The sequence below is a fragment of the Mixophyes fleayi genome, chromosome 1 (assembly GCF_038048845.1).
Source record: "Mixophyes fleayi isolate aMixFle1 chromosome 1, aMixFle1.hap1, whole genome shotgun sequence".
NCBI classification, from domain to species: Eukaryota; Metazoa; Chordata; class Amphibia; order Anura; family Limnodynastidae; genus Mixophyes; species Mixophyes fleayi.
This window is the reverse complement of record NC_134402.1, coordinates 76321926-76342443: the sequence shown is the minus strand read 5'-3', so window position 1 is coordinate 76342443 and position 20518 is coordinate 76321926. Positions and strand designations below refer to the sequence as shown.

General features: G+C 39.5%; 1 protein-coding gene across 3 annotated transcripts in view; it reads left to right on the top strand.

Moving 5' to 3' along the window:
- STOX2 (storkhead box 2) overlaps window positions 1-20518 on the top strand; it is a 205249-nt gene that overhangs the window by 161629 nt on the left and 23102 nt on the right. For all 3 annotated transcript variants that reach the window (XM_075197138.1, XM_075197146.1, XM_075197155.1), the window contains exon 2: window positions 9755-9907. In XM_075197138.1, coding sequence (XP_075053239.1) covers window positions 9755-9907 — 153 coding nt within the window. The remainder of the gene's footprint in view (window positions 1-9754; window positions 9908-20518) is intronic.

The window sequence follows — 20518 nt, the reverse complement described above, 5'->3', positions numbered from 1 at the left end:
CCAAGGTAGCTCCTTATGGGACCGGCCCCAGGGGTAGATGCCCTCCTGCCCCCCAGCCCAGCCTGCCCTTGTGTCTGCTGCACATATCCTGGGATAAAAATGACATTGGCCCTCAGTGTGATTAAATATGACATATCACTGATTAATCTAGGTATATTGACTTTCTTGCCATATCCACAAACAAGAGTCCTATGTGCGCTATTTTCCGAGAAAAGCCCCATTTGTTGTCATGTGAAACATATAAACCTTCATTAAGAGACGCTGGCTGACATGTAGTCATTGATAGGGCAGCACGGTGGCTAAGTGGTTAGCACTTCTGCCTCACAGCGCTGGGGTCATGAGTTCAATTCCCGACCATGGCCTTATCTGTGAGGAGTTTGTATGTTCTCCCTGTGTTTGCGTGGCTTTCTTCCGGGTGCTCCGGTTTCCTCCCATACTCCAAAAACATACTGGTAGGTTAATTGGCTGCTATCAATATTGACCCTAGTCTCTGTCTGTCTGTCTGTCTGTCTGTCTGTCTGTCTGTCTGTCTGTCTGTGTGTGTGTGTGTGTGTTAGGGAATTTAGACTGCAAGCTCCAATGGGGCAGGGACTGATGTGAATGAGTTCTCTGTACCGCGCTGCGGAATTAGTGGCGCTATATAAATAAATGGTGATGATGATTAGGTTTCTGTAAGTCAGTGGTGGGTGACCTGATAGGGGACTCAAATGGTCCCAACAAGGTGCCGATTATCTTTAGCGAGAAGAATTAGATTTCATGATCAGAGAGCAAATGCATGAAATGTGCAAGCAGCCCAGACAGTAGGGTGACCAGTGTCTAGTTGATCTAAATGCCCATCTAACCTAACTCGGCTTTTGACATTAGAATCACTAGGAAGAGGACAAAGCGGGGACTAGACCCCTCTAGCTGCCCACAAGTGCTATAACTGCTTTATTGAATTTGATGCTTAGAAGTGAGCACAGAATGACTTCTAGATTGCACCTTGTTCTAACATGTGACTGTACTTGGGTTATAGGAAGTTATGTAGGATGTTCTCACAGTTTTTAGGCACAGTTGTGTTCTTGCTCACTAAAATATTTGCAGTGTAGTAAATATATTTTTATTTTTTTGTCTCTTGCTATCAAATCAAATAACTATATATTTAGCAAAGCAAATACACCACTGTTGATTTTTGTATACTTATGGTGCAAGTTTCAACATATTACACGCATAAGAGATTACATGTTTTCTTTTGGACTGCCAATATCCACTGTCTCCAGTTTGAGTTTCTGAATGTGTGTTTGAACAGGAATAATAATGGAATGCATATCAATTGGTCACATTACATGTGTGTGTGTGTGTATGTAGTGTTAACCTAGTGTTAAAAAGTGATATACAGTTTCTGATTTCTCCCTTTACCCCATGTAGCAATTGGAGGGGACCCTTTCCTTAAGCTGTCGCCCTCACCATGCAGGAGGACCACATCACTTGATCTGAATAGAAGTGCACTAGTGGATGACTTGAGCTCTCCTGTGCTGTGAGGTCATACCGCAATAGGGCTCCCAGTAGCTTCCAACTTTTGGTAACGGGAGGGTTCCCTAGGGCGTTGGGTGATAATCATGGTGACCACAGGGAAATGTTCATGCTAGGCATGGTTTTTCTACTCTGCCTCTGTGCAGACTATGAGACAACTCTTGAGTTGTGTCTACCACTTTTTTATTCCGTCTATTCTGTTCTATTTTCAGGACTTGCCCACGCCCCCAATATTGTCACACAGCCGTTGCTGTAAAAAAAACTTCACTGTAATTCACTGCAAAAGAAATACATCATTTTTAATGTAGAACATGCCTTGACCACATGTGCAGTAAACATTTACATATGGATTACACAGACTAGCTCAGGTCACCTGTTAATGTAAATCGGAACTAAAGTCGTATTAGAAGTCAAGGCCTTTCCTCATGAACTGCTACCTTAAACTAAATGAGAGAAAGGCTGGTGGCATATGACAAAATGATTTTTATATACTCTTCCATAACATGGATTTCAGATGACTGGTGCCCTCACATCCAAAATCCAGTATTTTATTTATTGTTGTCTGTGTCCCCTCCCTTTAGTACGTAAGCTCTTATGAGCAGGACCCTCTTCCCTTCTGTCTCAATACCATACCATTCCTTCTACTTCTATACGACTGTACTTGCTATGCCTGGAGTTACTGAAGTCTTGGTTATACTTGTTATACTCTGTACTGTTGTACCCTAGTATACTGTCTGTACTGTATTTTTGTATTTTGTACTACCCTGCGGATACCTTGAGGCGCCATATGAATAAAGAATAATAAAAATAATAATTGTTATGTAATTTACATAACGCTAATCATAATATGCAACTGTGTCCCATTTGTAAAGCGCTACGGAATTTGCTGGCGCTATATAAATAAATGATGATGATGATGTGTACAGAGGATATGGGAATTTAATGGCCCTTAATTAACCTACTACAAAAATTACACTGGCAGTACTGCAGGAGGGAGTGAACTTTCTGCAGGTGATCATACATGTGTAATGGCTGGTTATCGTCATCATTTATTTATTTATATAGCGCTACTAATTCCGCACCAGTATCATGATAAGTTTTCAACATATCTCTGCTGCTGCTCAAAATTTGGGCGTCTCTACTGCCAATCGCTCATCTGCATCAGTGGGGTGCACCAGAGATATATAACAGACCACAAAATTCAGTAGAGTATCAAAATCATTTAAGCTTCAACAGTTTTACCATAACAGCGTTTGGCATGAAATGTCATCATTTAAAAAAAAAAAAAAAACAGAACACCCACATGACCTGAGATGCACTTGGGTCATAAAATCCAACCGCTTGCTTTTTTGCCTTTTGCGTCTCAAATGACATTAAACATTTATAGGATCCAATTCCAATTTGTACTGTTACTTTGTGTCCAAGAGTGTAAATTATGGGAAAATAAGTAAATATGTTGGATGGTTAAAAAAGCGCAATGTCCTGGGAAAGCCAGAACACTTGGGACCCCTAGGAAAATGTCCTGCCGGCTGCTGAGTGTGCCCAGACTTTGAGTGTATATTTATTAGTCCTGGATGTATGTGATTTATTCCCTGTGGTCGTGTCTTGTTAGTTTTGCTTGTATACTTGATGAGATCACTTTATTGTTCACTGCAGGGTAGCTGGGCTGTGTTCCAAAGCCAGACGTCCTAAATTGCAAAGACAAAGAATCGTGCAGAGGCATAGAGTTCAGTCAAAGCACTGCAGCTCTGTGAATAATCATTCCCTTTAATACGGACTGGGATTTGGTCACTCTGTGCCACACCTTCTCATATAAAATATTATACCTGTCTTGTATACGCTTCATTAAAATATATATTCCTTATATGTCGGGAGAGCTATATTCATTCCTGACGGCAAAATATATTGACTTAATATGCAATTATATACTGAATATGTATCTTATGATTAATGTCAGCATTTCCAAGTAATCATAGATTAGCCAGCCATGTGTGGATAATGTCAATTATAATATCTGCAGAGGTTTCGGGAGTGCTGGTTCTCTTCCTATATATGAGTTGGACATGTGTATACAGAGGGGGAAGGAGATGGCATTAGGGATCATTTCATGCTGTGTGATACATACTCATGTTTGTTTTCTGAAACCCAGGTTACACAATTCATAATCAAAATATCCACAAAGCTCAGCTCCAGCCCGTCTGATGCTGCAGTTCATCAGAGGTGATAATCACCTTTAATATTTAATTAGTGATAATTAGCCAAAGCTGCCTGAGTAGTTTTGACATAATTATTTTTCTGACATTCCGACATAAGTACCATTATGGTACTTTTCATTTTGTTGTTAAATAAAGATGTACCGGGGAAGATTTTGTTGCTTCATCTCTAGCATAGCTTATGCAATTCTGCACAATGTGTGTTTATTCACCGTGGGCAGCACGGTGGCTTAGTGGTTAGCACTTCTGCCTCTCAGCACTGGGGTCATGAGTTTGATTCCCAACCATGGCCTTATCTGTGTGGAGTTTGTATGTTTTCCCCCGTGTTTGCATGGGTTTCCTCTCACACTCCCAACAACATACTAATAGGTTAATTGACTATTATCAAATTGACCCTAGTCTGTGTGAGTATGTTAGGGAATTTAGACTGTTGGCTCCAATGGCACAGAGACTGATGTGGGCGAGTTCTCTGTGCAGCGCTGCGGAATTGGTGGCGCTATATAAATAGCTGATGATGATGATGATTTATACTGATCTGAGAGGGTTCTGCTGTCTTACGTTCCATTCTGACCACTAATGGAGCCTGAGTGGTGGTAAACGAAGGAAGACATAAAGAGCCTCACTCGGAGTCAGGAGTAAATCCAGATAGAGGATGCAGTTTTGCACCTCAATAAAACCATGTTGAACTACAGGCGGGGCAAATTTAATTTTTTTCACAGGACCTGTCTGTAACTATTGGGCAAAAGTGCAGGATGGAAATAGGTTTACAAATTTAAGATACCTGCAAAAGCCAATACATTTTGTGACTAAGTTGAGAGTCTGTTAATTGTTTGTCTTAAAATATATCGAATATGAACAAACTAGAGCTTGATTCCGTAGAAATATTCTAAAAGTAGCAAATGAATCCATCTCTGCTCGTCAGCCTCCATGAGGTCAGTATAACAATGGAGTATTGTATAATGTGCAATAAATAATAGTATGTTTAGATGGTGTGAGTGTTATACATCAGTGCATTTTCTCATCGCCATCATGTGCTATGTTATGTCTTACTGGCTCCATCTTATATATAGTGAGGGCGAAAGTACAGTCGTCTGAGTGGCCTTGTTGTGCGTGTGATGTGCCGTCTGCATTGAACTCTGGCTGTATAGACCGTTATTTTTGCAGAGTATAGTGTCCAATTATGTGGCAAGAAGAAGAAGACACAGATGGTATTAAAAATGAAGCATAGATTCATCCTCATTTAGCTTTATAATTTAAATTTCTGTAAATATTTGTAGGTACAGATTGTCTGTCTGTCACAGGCATTGTTGATCAGTCACTTTCATACAAAATCCCAAACTGTAGAACACAGAACTCTGATAACTTTCATCTCCTTGTACACCATTCTCTGTGCTGCCCTGGAGACGTTGTGCCTTCACCCTTTACATTTAGGAAGTACACTGGAAGCTGTCATTGGCGTGTGACGTGGTCCATTCACAGACAGCAGTCCTGGCAAGAACTGAAGCGTAGTGCATTTTCAGCCCCCTCTGGCAGTGAGGGAATTAAATGAGAACCTGTTTCATTGAAACAACAACAAAAGTTAATGGACTCCATAAAATAAATGAATGAAGCTAGACGTATCTTGCCCTATCTCTGTTTCTAAAGAATTGGGGGGGGGGGGGGTTTTGTGTATTTTTTTTTTTTTTTTAAACAAATATTGTCCTGAAATAAGGTGAATGTGTTTTGTGTACACTATCGAGTATATTGCATGCCTTGGGCAGTACAGTTTTGGTAAACAAAGTAAATGTAATCTTTTATATTGCAGCGATAGACTCTGCATATACAATACTCTCTTCTAAACATGTCTGTAGCTCAAAGTGCAAGTCTCTAATTCTTATTGTGGATAGTACATTAAGACCAAATAATATCTTTCACTGGAATCCGAGACCTAGTTTTGTATTGTTTTTTGTAGTCTTGTACAGCACTACTCTCTATGTTAGCTATGAACAACAGAATTAGTTTTGTAATAAAACTCAATCCCATAAAAAAAAATTTAAAAAATTGCTGAAACCACACCAGGGGTTAAATGTATTAACATGCGGGTTCTTCAACACCCGCGAGTTCAGCGTCTTCGGCGATTAAATTTAAAGCGGCGCTGCATTGTAAAGGGAAGTTTCCCTTTACAATGCAGCGCCGCTTTAAATTTGATCGCCGAAGACGCTGAACTCGCGGGTGTTGAAGAACCCGCATGTTAATACATTTACCCCCAGATGTTATTTGGAATCAAATAATGTTCAAGAAATATTGGATTCACATATAGTAGAAAAGTATTGAACACATAGACAAAAACAATTGAAAATAGTTTTAAATGATAATTATGGGAGGAATGGATCCACCCGTACCTGTCCACTAGTGGGAAACAGAAGGTAAAAACAAAAAAGTTAACATGGAAACCTCTTTAAGCACAGAGATTGCACAGCCTGCTCAGTGGATACCTGGGTTATATAAACTAAATAGATATAGTATTTAGAGGCATCTCGTTGTTCCTACATCAGTTATATTGCTGTTTAGGCTGAAAAAGGACATAGTTCATCCACAAAACCTCCAGTTAATCATCATCAACATTTATTTATATAGCGCCAGCAAATTCCTTAGCGCTTTATAGTTGATCCAAGTAAGGCAAATCCACACCCTATGATGCATAGTGCAATTTGCCTTAAGAGAGGGGAAAAAACCCTTCCAGACCCCATATTAGCAATCTGACAGTTCCATGGATCCTCACACTGTCGTGTGTTATCCATACCAGTCAGCCAGTTTGAGTGAATATTAATCATCCATATCCTGTAAAAAAGTCCCATCCTTCATGAAATCTTTTGTTCCCTTCTCTAGTGAAATAAGTCTAACTCAGGCTTTACTCACGACTTTGTTATATTTCTCTGTACTTTCTCCCGTTCCAGGACATAGGTTTGTGAATAGGTGCCCAAAATGTACTACATATTCAAGAGGTCTCACCAGTACCTTTAGAGGGAATATTAAAGATTTCTCCATTGAATCTATTCCATTCTTGCCAACCTTGAAGACCTCCCTCCTGAGATCGTGGCAAGTGGTGGTGGAGGATGGGGGGGGGGGGGGGTGAGGCGTAGTGACACAATCTTGTCACCATGGCCTCGTCGCCTGCTATTCAATAGCGCGGTTTGAGGCGGCACACAACAGGGCTATGATGGCGTGAGTCGCGTCATCAAGGCCCATCTCTGCCCACTTCAGTAGTGAAGTCAGTGTGAACCAGGGTAGAGGCCTCCTCTTCCGGTTGTCTCGGAGAGTCCCCGAACCTCTTGACTAACGGGACAGTAGGCTAGTATGCTCTATTTCCCTTGAAAATATCCCAGTGAAATGATATACTGTTGTTACCTTGGATGTACACTTTTACCTTCTCAATAAGGAGTATACTGCATATATTGCCTTCCTTTTATAAACATTGAACTTCACCTGCAGTGTTGCTGCCCAAACATCCACCTTATCTATGTTCCTTTGTGAGGATACACATTAATTTTTACTTCCAAAAAGTGGATGTGTGATTTCATTGTAAGACTCAATTTGCCTTTTACCCCTATTTAATTGCTATACAATGCAGTTCTAAAAAATATACACCCCTAAATGAGACTCCAGAACCCACTATAAATACACAAATCATGGGATAAATGACTTTATTTCCAGTTGTATCTTAAAACTATTTCTGAACATATATGGGCCTGATTCAGAATGGAACGTAAGCGTAACTTGCAAGTGTTAAAGTCGCATAGGCATATGTGCGCTGTATTCATAGTTGTGTCCAGGTCTGAAGAGTAGCAGATGCGTCTGCTTGACGGCATTCACACCCCTAAGACACCTGTGTCTATACACAATTGCTTAAACCCACCCTTACTGTACATTGCATACATTAGAAAACCCCTTCCCTTCCCTCCGTGTAATGCTCTTCAGATAGAAGGAGTTGTGTGGAAATCGTTGTAGGCCTGTGTAGCTGTAGTTGCTTATATTCATTGTAGTTTCTTATGTATCTTACATTCACGCAAAGATATGCTATGCAAATGGGTAAATGTCATCATCAACATTTATTTATATAGCGCCAGCAGATTCCGTAGCGCTTTACAATTGGGAACAAGCAGTAATAAAACAATACTGGGTGATACAGACAGAGAGGTAAGTGGGTCCTGCTTCCAAGCTTACAATCTATGGGATATGTCGCCCTCCGAATCAGGCCCATGTAGGTGCTACATATACATATGCTACATACATTGTATTTGTTTGGACTCTGCAGAAGAACAATAATACAAGATACCCTGACTGGCCATACCCTTAGAGCCTAATTAAGTGTTACACGTAAAAATCGACTTTTTGTTACTTGCCAAAATGCAGCTGTACACCCACATGATGCAAATCACAATCGGATGTATCTCAGAGGGGTGGGACTTGCTTCTCCATGCCCATAATATACTGAACTTCCATGTAGGTGTATCTAGTGCAAGTCTACAGTACGCTCAAGTTATGTGCAGTGTGACACATTTTTTACGCATATCGCATTTGCAAGTGTAAATGGAGAGGCATCCAGCTCTCCATGAGACCCAGAACGTTTCTCCTCCTTCTCCATGAGTAACCGGGCATGCCTTTGTTCTGTGCATGGTGCAGTGTGAACAGAGCCATGTTGTATGTGTGGACAGTCGCTAAGCTTTTAAAGACAAAAATCTCACTTTGGAATTTACTGCTCTTAAGTTATTTTCCAGCCTAGCAGAGAGCTGCAGGTATCTATGCATTGCCATTAAAAAATTTAGTGGTGACAGCTGTGTGCTCGGACTGCTTAAGCCAGCCATATTTTTAGGTAATGACACCAGTGTAGCGGGCGTCCCCCTAAAACTATTGTGGTGCATAACACCCGTGACCTAGTCCATGATCCCCTAGTGTGAAAATCCAATGGGCAGACGTGCACTGTTCTCATGCATATCAAGTTCCACTCCAAACTAGCAGATGCCATTTTAGGTTAGGTAATTATTCTTTTAGATGAAATACTGGAAATTAAGGTTAGGTCTTTCACTAGTAAATATTTTAATGATGGTTTGATGTGGAAATTTGGCACACATCAATAGTGATGTAACCGTTTATGCAACTGTTCTGTAAAACACCTAAAAAGCGCAATGGGTTACAATGTGCTAATATGTGATACTTTGCCAATAATCATTGATGCTATTCCTTTGGTGCCCAATATAACTAACAGTACAGTGTAACAGTCACGGTTGAATTCACAACATATGGAGCAGGATAGTGCGCTTTAAACATGTGTCTAATAGATTCCGAAAGCAAATGAGTTTTACGCAGTGTTCCGTGGTACAATCAGGCGTGGCTCTCTTGCAATGCCTCGGGAAGGTAAAGTTTTATGCTTCCGAAAGTTTGACTTGAATTTGCTTGTGGGTTGAATTATGGCTCGTATAGACCAGTTATGTCTCATGTTACATTTGTATATTTGGAGTTGCCAACATTTTTTTTATTGTTCCAGAAAATTATTAGAAGTTGCTTCAATATGTCACAAAATATATTGGGACACAGATTGAATTTACACTGCTAATTCCCCATTTTTAGACGATGCAATTTCATCATATGCTGTTGGAATGATATATTTTTCGGAATTGAAATGGTCCTCACCCCTTTACATGCAGTGGAATATTTAAATTGTAATTACAAAGCACATTACACTAATTCTTTATTCCCACGCCTAGTGCCTGTTAATTTATTCTAATTCTCTCCTCCAAGAGCGGCCCATATCACATTTCCCTCCTTGCTTACATACTGCTGTAATTTAAAGTGAATTAAAGTATTCAACAGCAAACAGTGGACTTGCCTCATGTACAATGGAATATTCAAATACCTGACTGTAATGTCTAGTATGTATATTATTCAGGTACCTACATTATTCTGCAGATGTGTTTTTGTTTTTTATCTATCTCCTTAAGTGGATAATTAGAAACAATATATACAACAAATGCTCTTCTCCTTCTTTGCAGGTGATGTGTCGCCCATCAGTATGTCTCCAATCAGCCAGTCACAGTTTATCCCTCTTGGGGAAATCCTTTGCTTGGCCATCTCAGCTATGAACTCGGCAAGAAAACCTGTCACGCAAGAAGCACTAATGGAGCACCTGACCACCTGCTTTCCAGGTAAACAAAAGGCTTTTCTGTGTCTCTGTTTCCCTCCCTCTGTTGTGCTTCACATGAGGACATCGGAATGAACTCTGTCTTGACTAATACTTCTACCTGATTACCTGTACAAAATGCACAAGTACAAGGCTGCAGTGCAGTTAGTTCACATGCGTTGTATGCCACAGCTACAGCTGAAAGCTCACGACACCGTAATAGAGACCAAATGCCACTCCTGTTCTTCACCCTATTATTTTCTTTTAAATTTGACCGGGCCTGATTCAAATAATAGATTCTAAAAACATCTTTGACACAAGACCTTATATTTAAATTAGGGTCTCCCCTCTTACCAACCAGGGGTCGCAGGGGTTCGATCTATCACTACTACTAACATTAACCCTTAGTCTAAACCCTAGATGAAGTGCAACTTGTAGTTGTAACATAAAGCTGTAATTACATTTTAAGTCTATTACTGAACCAAACAGATCTCCGATGTCTCCCTCCAAGTTCTAAACATAAGGAAAGGCCCCCTGAGATACTGCGATGTAGATCTTCTTCTGATGGGTGTAAGAAGCTCTCAGACACAGATCTGCATTGTACTGGACCTACAGGGTGAAACAACATGCACCTCTCCAGCTAAACTCCAATATCACTGTGTATTATGTCCAGTAAAAGTGCCTGGATTATAGCCCAGTGTGAATTTATAATTGTGAAATTGATGAGTTCTAATGAATATGTAAGTTACTGGGATCTGGGTCGATTTAAAGTCTAAATGTTATTTCTGTATGCAGTAAAGTTAATGTTTTGCCAGTGGTGACAGGGTTAATGGCATCATGTTGTGAGAAGTGGTTAAAAATATATTAAAATATGAGGAGCCAGTCTATCAAACCTAGGAGCCAGCAGGATCTTTTAATGAGCCAGGTAAATGTGAGGAGTTTGTATGTTCTCCCCAAGTTTGCGTTGGTTTCCTACAGGTGCTCCGGATTCCTCCCACACTCCAAAAACATACTAGTATATTAATTGGCTGCTATCAAATTGACCTTTGTCTGCATGTGTGTGTGTGTGTGTCTGTCTGTCTGTGTGTGTGTGTTAGGGAATTTAGACTGTAAGCTCCAATGGGGAAGGGACTGATGTGAGGGACAAATATTCTCTGTACAGCGCTGTGGAATTAGTGGTGCTATATAAATAAATTGATGTTGATGATATTCATCCATTGACATCCATAGAAAAGACGTAAACAAAATTCTGTTTGGTAATGTGTTCAGTGTAGGTGCCTAAGGTTTCTAATGTAAGGTCATTATAATATTGTTATTTATCAATGGAATTTTTTAGGAAATTATTGCATACAATTAAAGGCCATATAGCTGCCATTGTGCTCAGATATAAGTTTATTCCATAAACAGCATCAGCATATTATGGAAACCTGTACTGGGATTGCTTGGTCTTATCAGGCAATAACCTTCTCATGAAGCTTCTCTCAGGCATGAAGTGCTCTTCTTTTACTTGGCAGAAAATGTTGTGTTTAAAATGTGTCATTCTTATTTCTAATGGTCCTAACGTAGAAAGCGAGGGCAAAATATGAATGATGTGTAGGCCAAATACTGATCAAGCAGTCTAGTCTGTATTGCAGAGCTGACTTGGTTTACAAAGTGCCAGCAATTAGATTGATCGCGGCTCCTTACTGCTCCGGTAGTTTGTGTGGTGGTCATGCTGCCAATAAGCACAAAAAGCCTCACCTGGCAGCTGCATACAATATATGTAAATATGTACATAATGTCTCAGGCACACAGATGCCATTTCCGTCCATTAATAAGTTGTGCAAATCACACTGTATATGGAAAGAGGTCTGGGCCATTTTACATTACATAATGAATAATAAGAAACAGGTTACCTGATGGGGAAAATAGGGCAAAATGACACAGATCTGCATTCATGTACAATTACAGGAGATCATTAAAGAACCAAAGGGGCAATCTTGTGAGTGAGACCCAAGGCAGATGTCCGCACTGTGTATACATTACATGTACGTGTGTGTATAATATATATATATATATATACATACACACACAAGTTAACCCGTGCATGATACTCATGCATTCTAGTCAAATCAAGCTACTTAAGGTGTTAAAAAGGTTCTTGTCATGCATTTGGGCCATAGCTTAGGCCTCAACCACCAACCACTCCCCACTGTCACCCCCGGCAACCACCAACCACTCCCCACTGTCATCCCCGGCAACCACCAACCACTCCCCACTGTCACCCCCGGCAACCACCAACCACTCCCCACTGTCATCCCCGGCAACCACCAACCACTCCCAACTGTCACTTCTCCTTCAAGAAATATATATATATATTTTTAAAATCTTTATAAACACTTTTAACAATTAACAAATTAAATGAACAAATTAAAAACATCTTAGTATACCAAATTTCAGCCCTTTCTGATTTTTTTTTTCCAGCAGGTGGCGCTGCAGCTTGGTTTTATATTTTACACACACACACAGACAGACTAACACACGCCACTAGACATTTATATTATAGATAGATATATATATATATATATATATATATATATATATATATATATATATATATATTAAATGGAGTGGCCATAGTGGAAATTTGGTTGCTGTATAAAAAAATGTAATGGGGGTGTATGTAAATGTAATTTGAAATTGGTTTTACAATGAAGGCAATAGTAGAGTTGGCGGCATAGCATACCACTGTATACACCCCCAGTATGTGTGTGTGTGTGTGTGTGTGTGTGTGTGTGTGTGTGTGTGTATATATATATATATATATATATATATATATATATATATATATATATATTAGTGTGTGTATAATGTATATCACTACCCAAGTCTGCAATCAGAATTGTAATAAATGTACTTGTACTTAAATGTGTATAGATGTGTTGACTTATGATTTTGTACATCTTGAATGGTTTAACAAACCCCAATCATTAAACAACTAGGTAGCTTTCATTTGGTCCTTCTGTTGTTTTGTTGTGAATGATGTCTGCTTTTCCACCCGTTTGTTTTTATCGATGTTACTTTTTAATGAGAGTGCAGTGAGCCAGATTGTGCACCACACAGTCTGGTCTCTACAACTAGACCGGATCCATGCTGCCCGTGAGTGAGGTGCAGGTCCAAAACATAGTTTGTATTCATCTGTGAATGTTATCCAAACCAACAGCAGCTCACTGAAAAACAGTAAATACACATATAATCCAAACTCCACACTGACATCATGATAAAGTGGGACTATATATATATATATATATATATATATATATATATATATATATATATATATACATTTTACAAAACGCTTAAAGATTGGGGCAAATGAAACTCATCCACCCTCTCGATTCGCTTCTTTTGCCCAAGCAGAGAGCTGGATGCCTGTCCGATGCAGCTTGAGTATCTTAGTACTAGTCCTCCCTGAGCACTAAATAGAGAACTAGGCACTTAACAGAAATATTAATTTTTAGCAGTTATGCAAATGGCGCTAAAATATGGCATAGAGTAAGAGCATTGAATAGAAGCCTAAATACGGATGACGTAACTCCCAGACCGCACAAGATTGTTTTATTTGTATTATTGGCTGTGGATTATCTGGATCTTCAGTTCTATATATTCAGGTATCACTACTGCCCATGACACAGTTTTTCCATGTACGATGTAAGCCACATTTGAATACAGCTGCCCACGGTCTTAAGTGGAGGAAGACTAGAGACATAGATTATAAGCCTGTGAGCGTGGCCCTCTTACCTGTCTCTCTGTATTACCCAGTATTGTTTTATTACTGTTTTCCCCAACTGTGCTACCGAATTTGCTGGTGCTATATAAATAAATGATGATGGTTTACATACAATAGCATAATATATATAATATATATTCCATAGACTAGATGTTGTGTGCTGTAGAATAGTAATGTTAATATAAGAAACCTTAAACATTTTGGGAAGTAAATGTTTTTTGTTTATTCTGTAAACCTATTTTTGTACTTGTTGGGTTTAATAGAAATGTTTCAACACCAATGTCTTGTCTTTACATCCATACCAATTGCAAGGGAACAGGCAAGTATGGGCCCAGGATTGGGGCAGCACGCCGGCTTAGTGGTTAGCACTTCTGCCTCTCAGCACCGGGGTCATGAGTTTGATTCCTGACCATGGCCTTATCTGTGAGGAGTTTGTATGTTCTCGCCATGTTTGCGTGGCTTCCCAACGGGTGCTCTGGTTTCCTCCCACACTCCAAAAACATGCTGGTATGTTATTGGCTGCTTACATTAACCCTAGTCTTTGTGTGTGTGTTAGGGAATTTAGATTGTACATTCCAATCGGGCAGGGACTGATGTGAACGGCAAATACTCTCAGTACAGCGCTGTAGAATTGGTGGCGCTATATAAATAAATGATGACATTGTCATTGAACCACTGAAGGGTCCGCAATGCATTCCAATTTAACTACTATCACTGCTTGTTTCAAACAGACTGCTCTGTTGTCGATACCCCTTCTCCATTACCATGGGATGTAGCTTCCACAACCTTCCACAACCTTGTTGTGTGTTTGAATTAAACCCACCCCCTAGTAGGAGAGAGAAGTGGATCACTATACCATTAGAGCTGCATAAGAGGAACACAGCAGGTAGAATTCTATTTTAGCATTATAACTGCACCCAAAACTAAATGTAGTTATTCACCAGGTGAATTTTGTTTAACATTTTACAATTCTCATTATTTAAAATGTACCGGTAATAAAAATATTTTATTTAAAAAACATTATTATTAAAACTATAACAGAAAAAAGGAAGAAAGAGAAAGAGCCAGGGGAGGGAATGGAAGCAAATGTCAGTCCGTTACACATCTATACCCAGGCAGCAACTGTTTCCTAGATGAACATTTGATTGTCCATCTGATAAACTCAAACTATGAGGCATGTAAATCACCTGGAAGAGGCATACTCATAGCATGTATACATATACATTTATGTGGGCAGCACAGTGGCTTAGTAGTTAGCACTTCTGCCTCACAGCACTGAGGTTATGAGTTTGATTCCCGACTCAGTGTGGAGTTTGTATGTTCTTCCCGTGTTTGCAATGGGTTCTCTCCGGATGCTCTGGTTTCGTCCCACACTCAAGAACATACTAGTAGGTTTATTGGCTGCTATTAAATTAACCTTAGTCTGTGTGTGTGTGTGTGTGTGTGTGTGTGTGTGTCTGCCTGCATATGTTAGTGAATTTAGGCTCTAAGCTCCAATGGGAATTAGTGGCGCTATATAAATAGATGCTGATGATGAGTAGCTTTTAAATATTTCATGATCTTAATTGGGCCAGGTTTTGTTTTTGTTTTTTTTATAACACAAGACTTGTACACACATTGTCATGTGAAACAGGTGTCCCATAGCACTGATCCCTAAATTGTCCTTAAGAGGTGTATGCTATTATAGACTGTGGTTAACCAAGGAGAAGGACTAGTGATTCTGGGAAAGGAAAGAATAACAAACCATCCTAGACAAATATATTGCCTAGCCTTTACTCCAATCCTTGGGAGCTGAAAATGTGCACAGCAGTAAAACCCCAAATCGCTCTGCCCTAGAAGTGACATTCCTTTTTTTTTAAAAAAAAATAAAAATTCTTTACTACTGGGCTTGTATTACATTTAATTAGCATGGATTGAATCACTGTCTACATTCCTACAGAGGTTGCAGGATAGTTAACTAGCGAAAGAAACCTTCAAAGAAATAATTTTCTAGCGAGCTTCATTTAAAAAAAAATCTCGCCTTTTAGTTTAGAAAAGAAGAGGGAACATATTACTTTTGTACCTGATGAGATATCACAGTCTCTTTCCAAATGCAGACTTGGGAACAGCTGGGGACGGAAAGCTAGAAACCCTGCTCAGGAATCCATCTTAATCTTCAATTCTCTTTTATTACATTCACATGTTACTTCAAACAAGCTGGTTCACCTTTTCAACTCTCTCCCTCACTACTGTCTGCTCCCCGTCCTCTCCCAGGTGGCTGCTTCTTACTACCAATAGACTAAAAGCCCTACAGCCAGAATATTCTTGCGATAGAACAAGTGAACATAAGAGAGGGATGGGTGCTTCTTTGTTATCGGCCTTTTTAACTAAAGGTAAAATAAATTGAAATAATTCTGGATGGAGTACTAGTTATTCCAGGATGGTTACTTCTGGAATAGTTTGCCAAGTTTTAATTGAATATTATTATGGCTCAAAATAGGCTGAAATAATTTGGGATAACTATTATCATGTCTCTATAACCTCCGTGAAGGCAAGGTCATCTTTCTTTTCTGCATAAGTCCCAAAGTTTTGTTATCATTGTGTTTTATCTTGCCTCCCATTTGTACAGTGCTGATGTATATGTTCATTTTATATACTGTACACATTGGTAAGCTATGCCGCCACTTCTCCTACTGCCTTAATTGTATAACTATTCCATTCATTTACATTCCCATTACACAATTGTGTGTGTGTGTGTGTGTGTGTGTGTGTGTGTGTATATATATATATATATATATATGTGTGTATGTGTATATATATATATATATATATATCTGTGCTCTATACTGCATATAGTATAATATAATATGACATTCATATACAAGAATGAAATGTATTCCCTCTTTTGCTAAACTGCTGCCACTGCCCACATTTCCACTCGTACCTGGTGTTTGGTTTCAGGAAATAGCAGGCAAACCTTTATATGTTTCCTGTTGGGTGATTTACTAATGGTGAAAACCATCCTATTTGACCTATATTGGCACCATGTACGATTCCATTAGATGAATGTTATTTTATTTTTGCAGCTATTTAAAAAATCCCTCCACATTTAAAATGATTGTTCTCTCACACACAGTGGTGATATTTTCAAAATTATTTAACAACTTCCCTTTTCTTGTGCCATAGAAAAATACATACAAGGACACTGTTCTGTGTTATAAGAGTTTTGTTGAATATATTATAAAACAGGTTTTTTGTATTCCCTTTCCAGAAAATGATGCGACTGAAAAGTGAATGTTAGTTAAAGCAGACCCCTTTTGTTGTTACTTAAAGTACACTTTTACAAATGCACACTTCTGGATCTAAATTTGATGTAAAACACAACTTCCTATAAAAGTCACAGATATTGCAAAGAGCTAAGACTGTCAAAGCATATTGTTAGGTTTCTTGGAGTCCATGTGTCACTGATACATGTCATAGTTGCCTTCTCTCCCGGAATGTGCGGGAGACTCCCGAATTTTTGTGAGTTCTCCTGGACTCCTGAGAGAGCAGGCAAAAATCCCGGGTCCAGCTGTCTCCATTGTTGAAGATGGGTGGGGGGCGGGGCTAAACGCGGCATCGTGACCACGCCCCCTGCTGCGATTGTCCGAAATTGCATAAGATTGACAGGGGCGGAGCCTAACGATGCACCACGCGTGGCCACGCCCCTTCGATGGACCCCCTCCCAGACAGCTGCCTTCAAAAGTGGGTAAGTATGATATATGTGGGTTCCAGACAGCTAATCATCTCTATGCATTATAGACCCAGTGGTTGAAGTGGAAATTTAGAAGTGGTGGTATAGAAAATGTAGATAAATGGAATTTGATCATTTTTCAACCAAAGCTGTACGAGCTTTCCCAGGGTGACATGCCACCGTATACTGGCATAGGCAAATTGAGGAGGGGTTTCCTAGTGCCTGGAAACCCCCCTCCAAGCCTGGGGCACTGTATAATTGAGGTGGCTGGACCCTGCCCCCACTTCACACGGCTCTGCTCGAAAAGAGAGAGCTGCATGCACCTGACAGTAGTGCACGCGGGCAATGTATATTATGGAGGTAGGAAGAGCTGGAGACCAGCCAAGGACTCTTTAAAATTATAGCCACGCCCCCATGCATGCTGGCCACGCCCACTGGTGGCATGGTGTGGAAACCCCCCTCTGCAAATCCTGCGTTTGCCCCTGACTGGCCCAATTTGACCACTGAGTAGACCCATAAAGTTGTAAGGAAAGTGGGACACTTTTAACTTCCCAAAGACGGGACCGTCTTACCCTAAAGAGGAGACATTTATATCTCTGTATATTCTAACTTTATAATGGGCCCTTTTTTTAATTATTATTATTTCTTGCCTCTTATTATCCCTAACTATTTTTGTGGCCTCTCATTTTGTATATTGTATCAGCCACTAAGCACAAGGCCATTCACTGCACAAATTAAGTTTTGACAAAATCACCCTTCAGTATTCATGAAGAAATTTGCACTGTGTGCATGTATATGATAAGGACATATGACTTTCAAGATCATAAAAAGTTAAACTAAATAAAAAAAAAAATATATATATATTTTAATGAGCCAATAGTGGCATTCTCCACACACCTACGGGCATATAATGTATAATAATTAATATTAGAATGATGATGTCATGGTCTTCTACTGGCTATCTGCCAGAAATAAATCTGTGTATATATTCATTAATATTATTAGTAGCTCATCTATGTAGCGTAAGTATTATTTTAGCTTCAGTGTTTTATTTGCCTCCCAATATTTCAAACTGTCAGAGTAACACTTATGCAATTTTTCAGACTACCTAATCAGACTTTATAAGACACAGCTAGAACACCACAAAGCAATAATTCATAAACAGAATGGATGATGTTATATGAGCCAAAAAATGGTTCTGGAGGAGACCAAAGAGTGGGACCACTTAGAAGGAATTATCCATCCAAAAGAGACATAATGTGTGAAATAAGGTACAGTATGGTATGAAACCTATACAAAAGTATATACATCTTGCTAGTGATTGATAACCACTAAGGGACAGGAATACACTGAGGGTTTAGAGATACAGTTATCACCAGCTGAAGATTAAAATAGAACCACTTTTTGTAAGTGATCACAGCAATGTCATAACTGTTTTGATAGTATTTCTCAATGCTTTTCCCAAATATGACTATGTCAGAAGCTTTTGGTTCAGGCAGAAGTGTCATGATGCAAAATACCCTCAAATATTCTCAGAGTGGGGAGCTTTGTATGGCGTCCCCCTCGCAGGCCCTTCTGGCCAAAGTGCTTCCTTTATTAGAGAATAGGCGAGTACAGTGCATGCGCACAGTCTTTGTAGCAGGTTAGTCCATAACGAAACAGAGCTGTCTTGTCACTAGGCGGCCAAGAAACCCGTTTAGCTTACTGCTTGAGCCCTGGGAACGCTTCATCACGGTGCTCTATTCTCAGAGTGTGATCTGCTATGTCTCTACAGTGTTAATGTGCAGTCCACTTTTCACATGTCTGAAAAACATTTTTTAGCTCCACTGACATATAATGTTCTTGAACAATCACAGAAGCTGTGATGGATAAAGACACAATGATGCGTACATACCAAACGGGATATACTGTGCACGCCGTCACATACACTAAAGGCGGAGTCCTGACACACCCCACCAAGTATGCCTGGTGCCTCTGGAGCACTAGGTCGCCCCTAACCCTCCTCTCCACCTCCCATCATCCTGACCTTCGGGTCAAAGGTGCCAACATTAGGATAGTGGGACAGAAGCATCAAATTGGGAAGTTTCCACCTAAATAGGGAGAAATGAGAGGTATGATGATCGACTACACATCTGCCATTATATGCAAAATAAAATAAATAATAATCTGTTACTTAGTAAATATGTAAAGTTATAAATGTCACATCTGGATTCTTTTTTTAAATTACCGTATATTAACTGGCTACTCAGTGCTGCTCCCCCATTACTGGTTGCTGAATGCAGTATTCCATTTACTTTTTTCTTTTTTCTTTTTTCTTTTTTTTTTTTTAACTCAAAAGTTTTTATTAAGTTTTTTTTTAAGAGAACATATAACAGATATAGCAGTGTACATGGTTTACAAACAGCAGATCAAATGTATTGAACAGTCAACAGTGCTTAGATAAATAAGTAAAAGTAAGAAGTAATATTGAAACGAAAAAAAAAGCCAACTTATAACACAAGGTACACATTATTATTATTATTATTAATTTATATAGCACCACTAATTCGGCAGCGCTGTACAGAGAACTCACTCACATCAGTCCCTGCCCCATTGGGGGTTACAGTCTAAATTCCCTAACATACACACACAGACATGCCAAAGACGGCAAGGGAAACAAACAAACAAACAAAAAGACAGACGGGTAAAGGGAAGAGGGGAGATACAAGATATAACAAGAGGAGACTATCTGGTTACAAGGTGCATACATGTGGGACTGACCCAAATATACAGCTTAACTCAAGAACCAATCCACAACAATCAAAAATCGGAAGTTGAGCTATGATCCGTAATATACTCATACCATATAAACCATTTAACCAGCGGGGAGGAAACCCCTGTGGGCTGATTAAAACCTATGGTTTCCATTTCGTAACTATGTTGAACTTTGGAAATAATTTTAGGGAGAGCTGGAACTAGAGGTGACTTCCAATTCTGAGCTAATGCAGCTCTTGCTGCGATAAGAATATGCCCAGTGACAAAGTGATTGTGCCGTTGAAGGTGCTGAGGATACGGGTGAAGCAATGCCATATCTGGGGAAGGAGAAATATTGTTTTTGGAAACCTGTGAATTTAGATGAAAGATTTCCAACCACAGCAGTTGAAGTTTCAAGCATG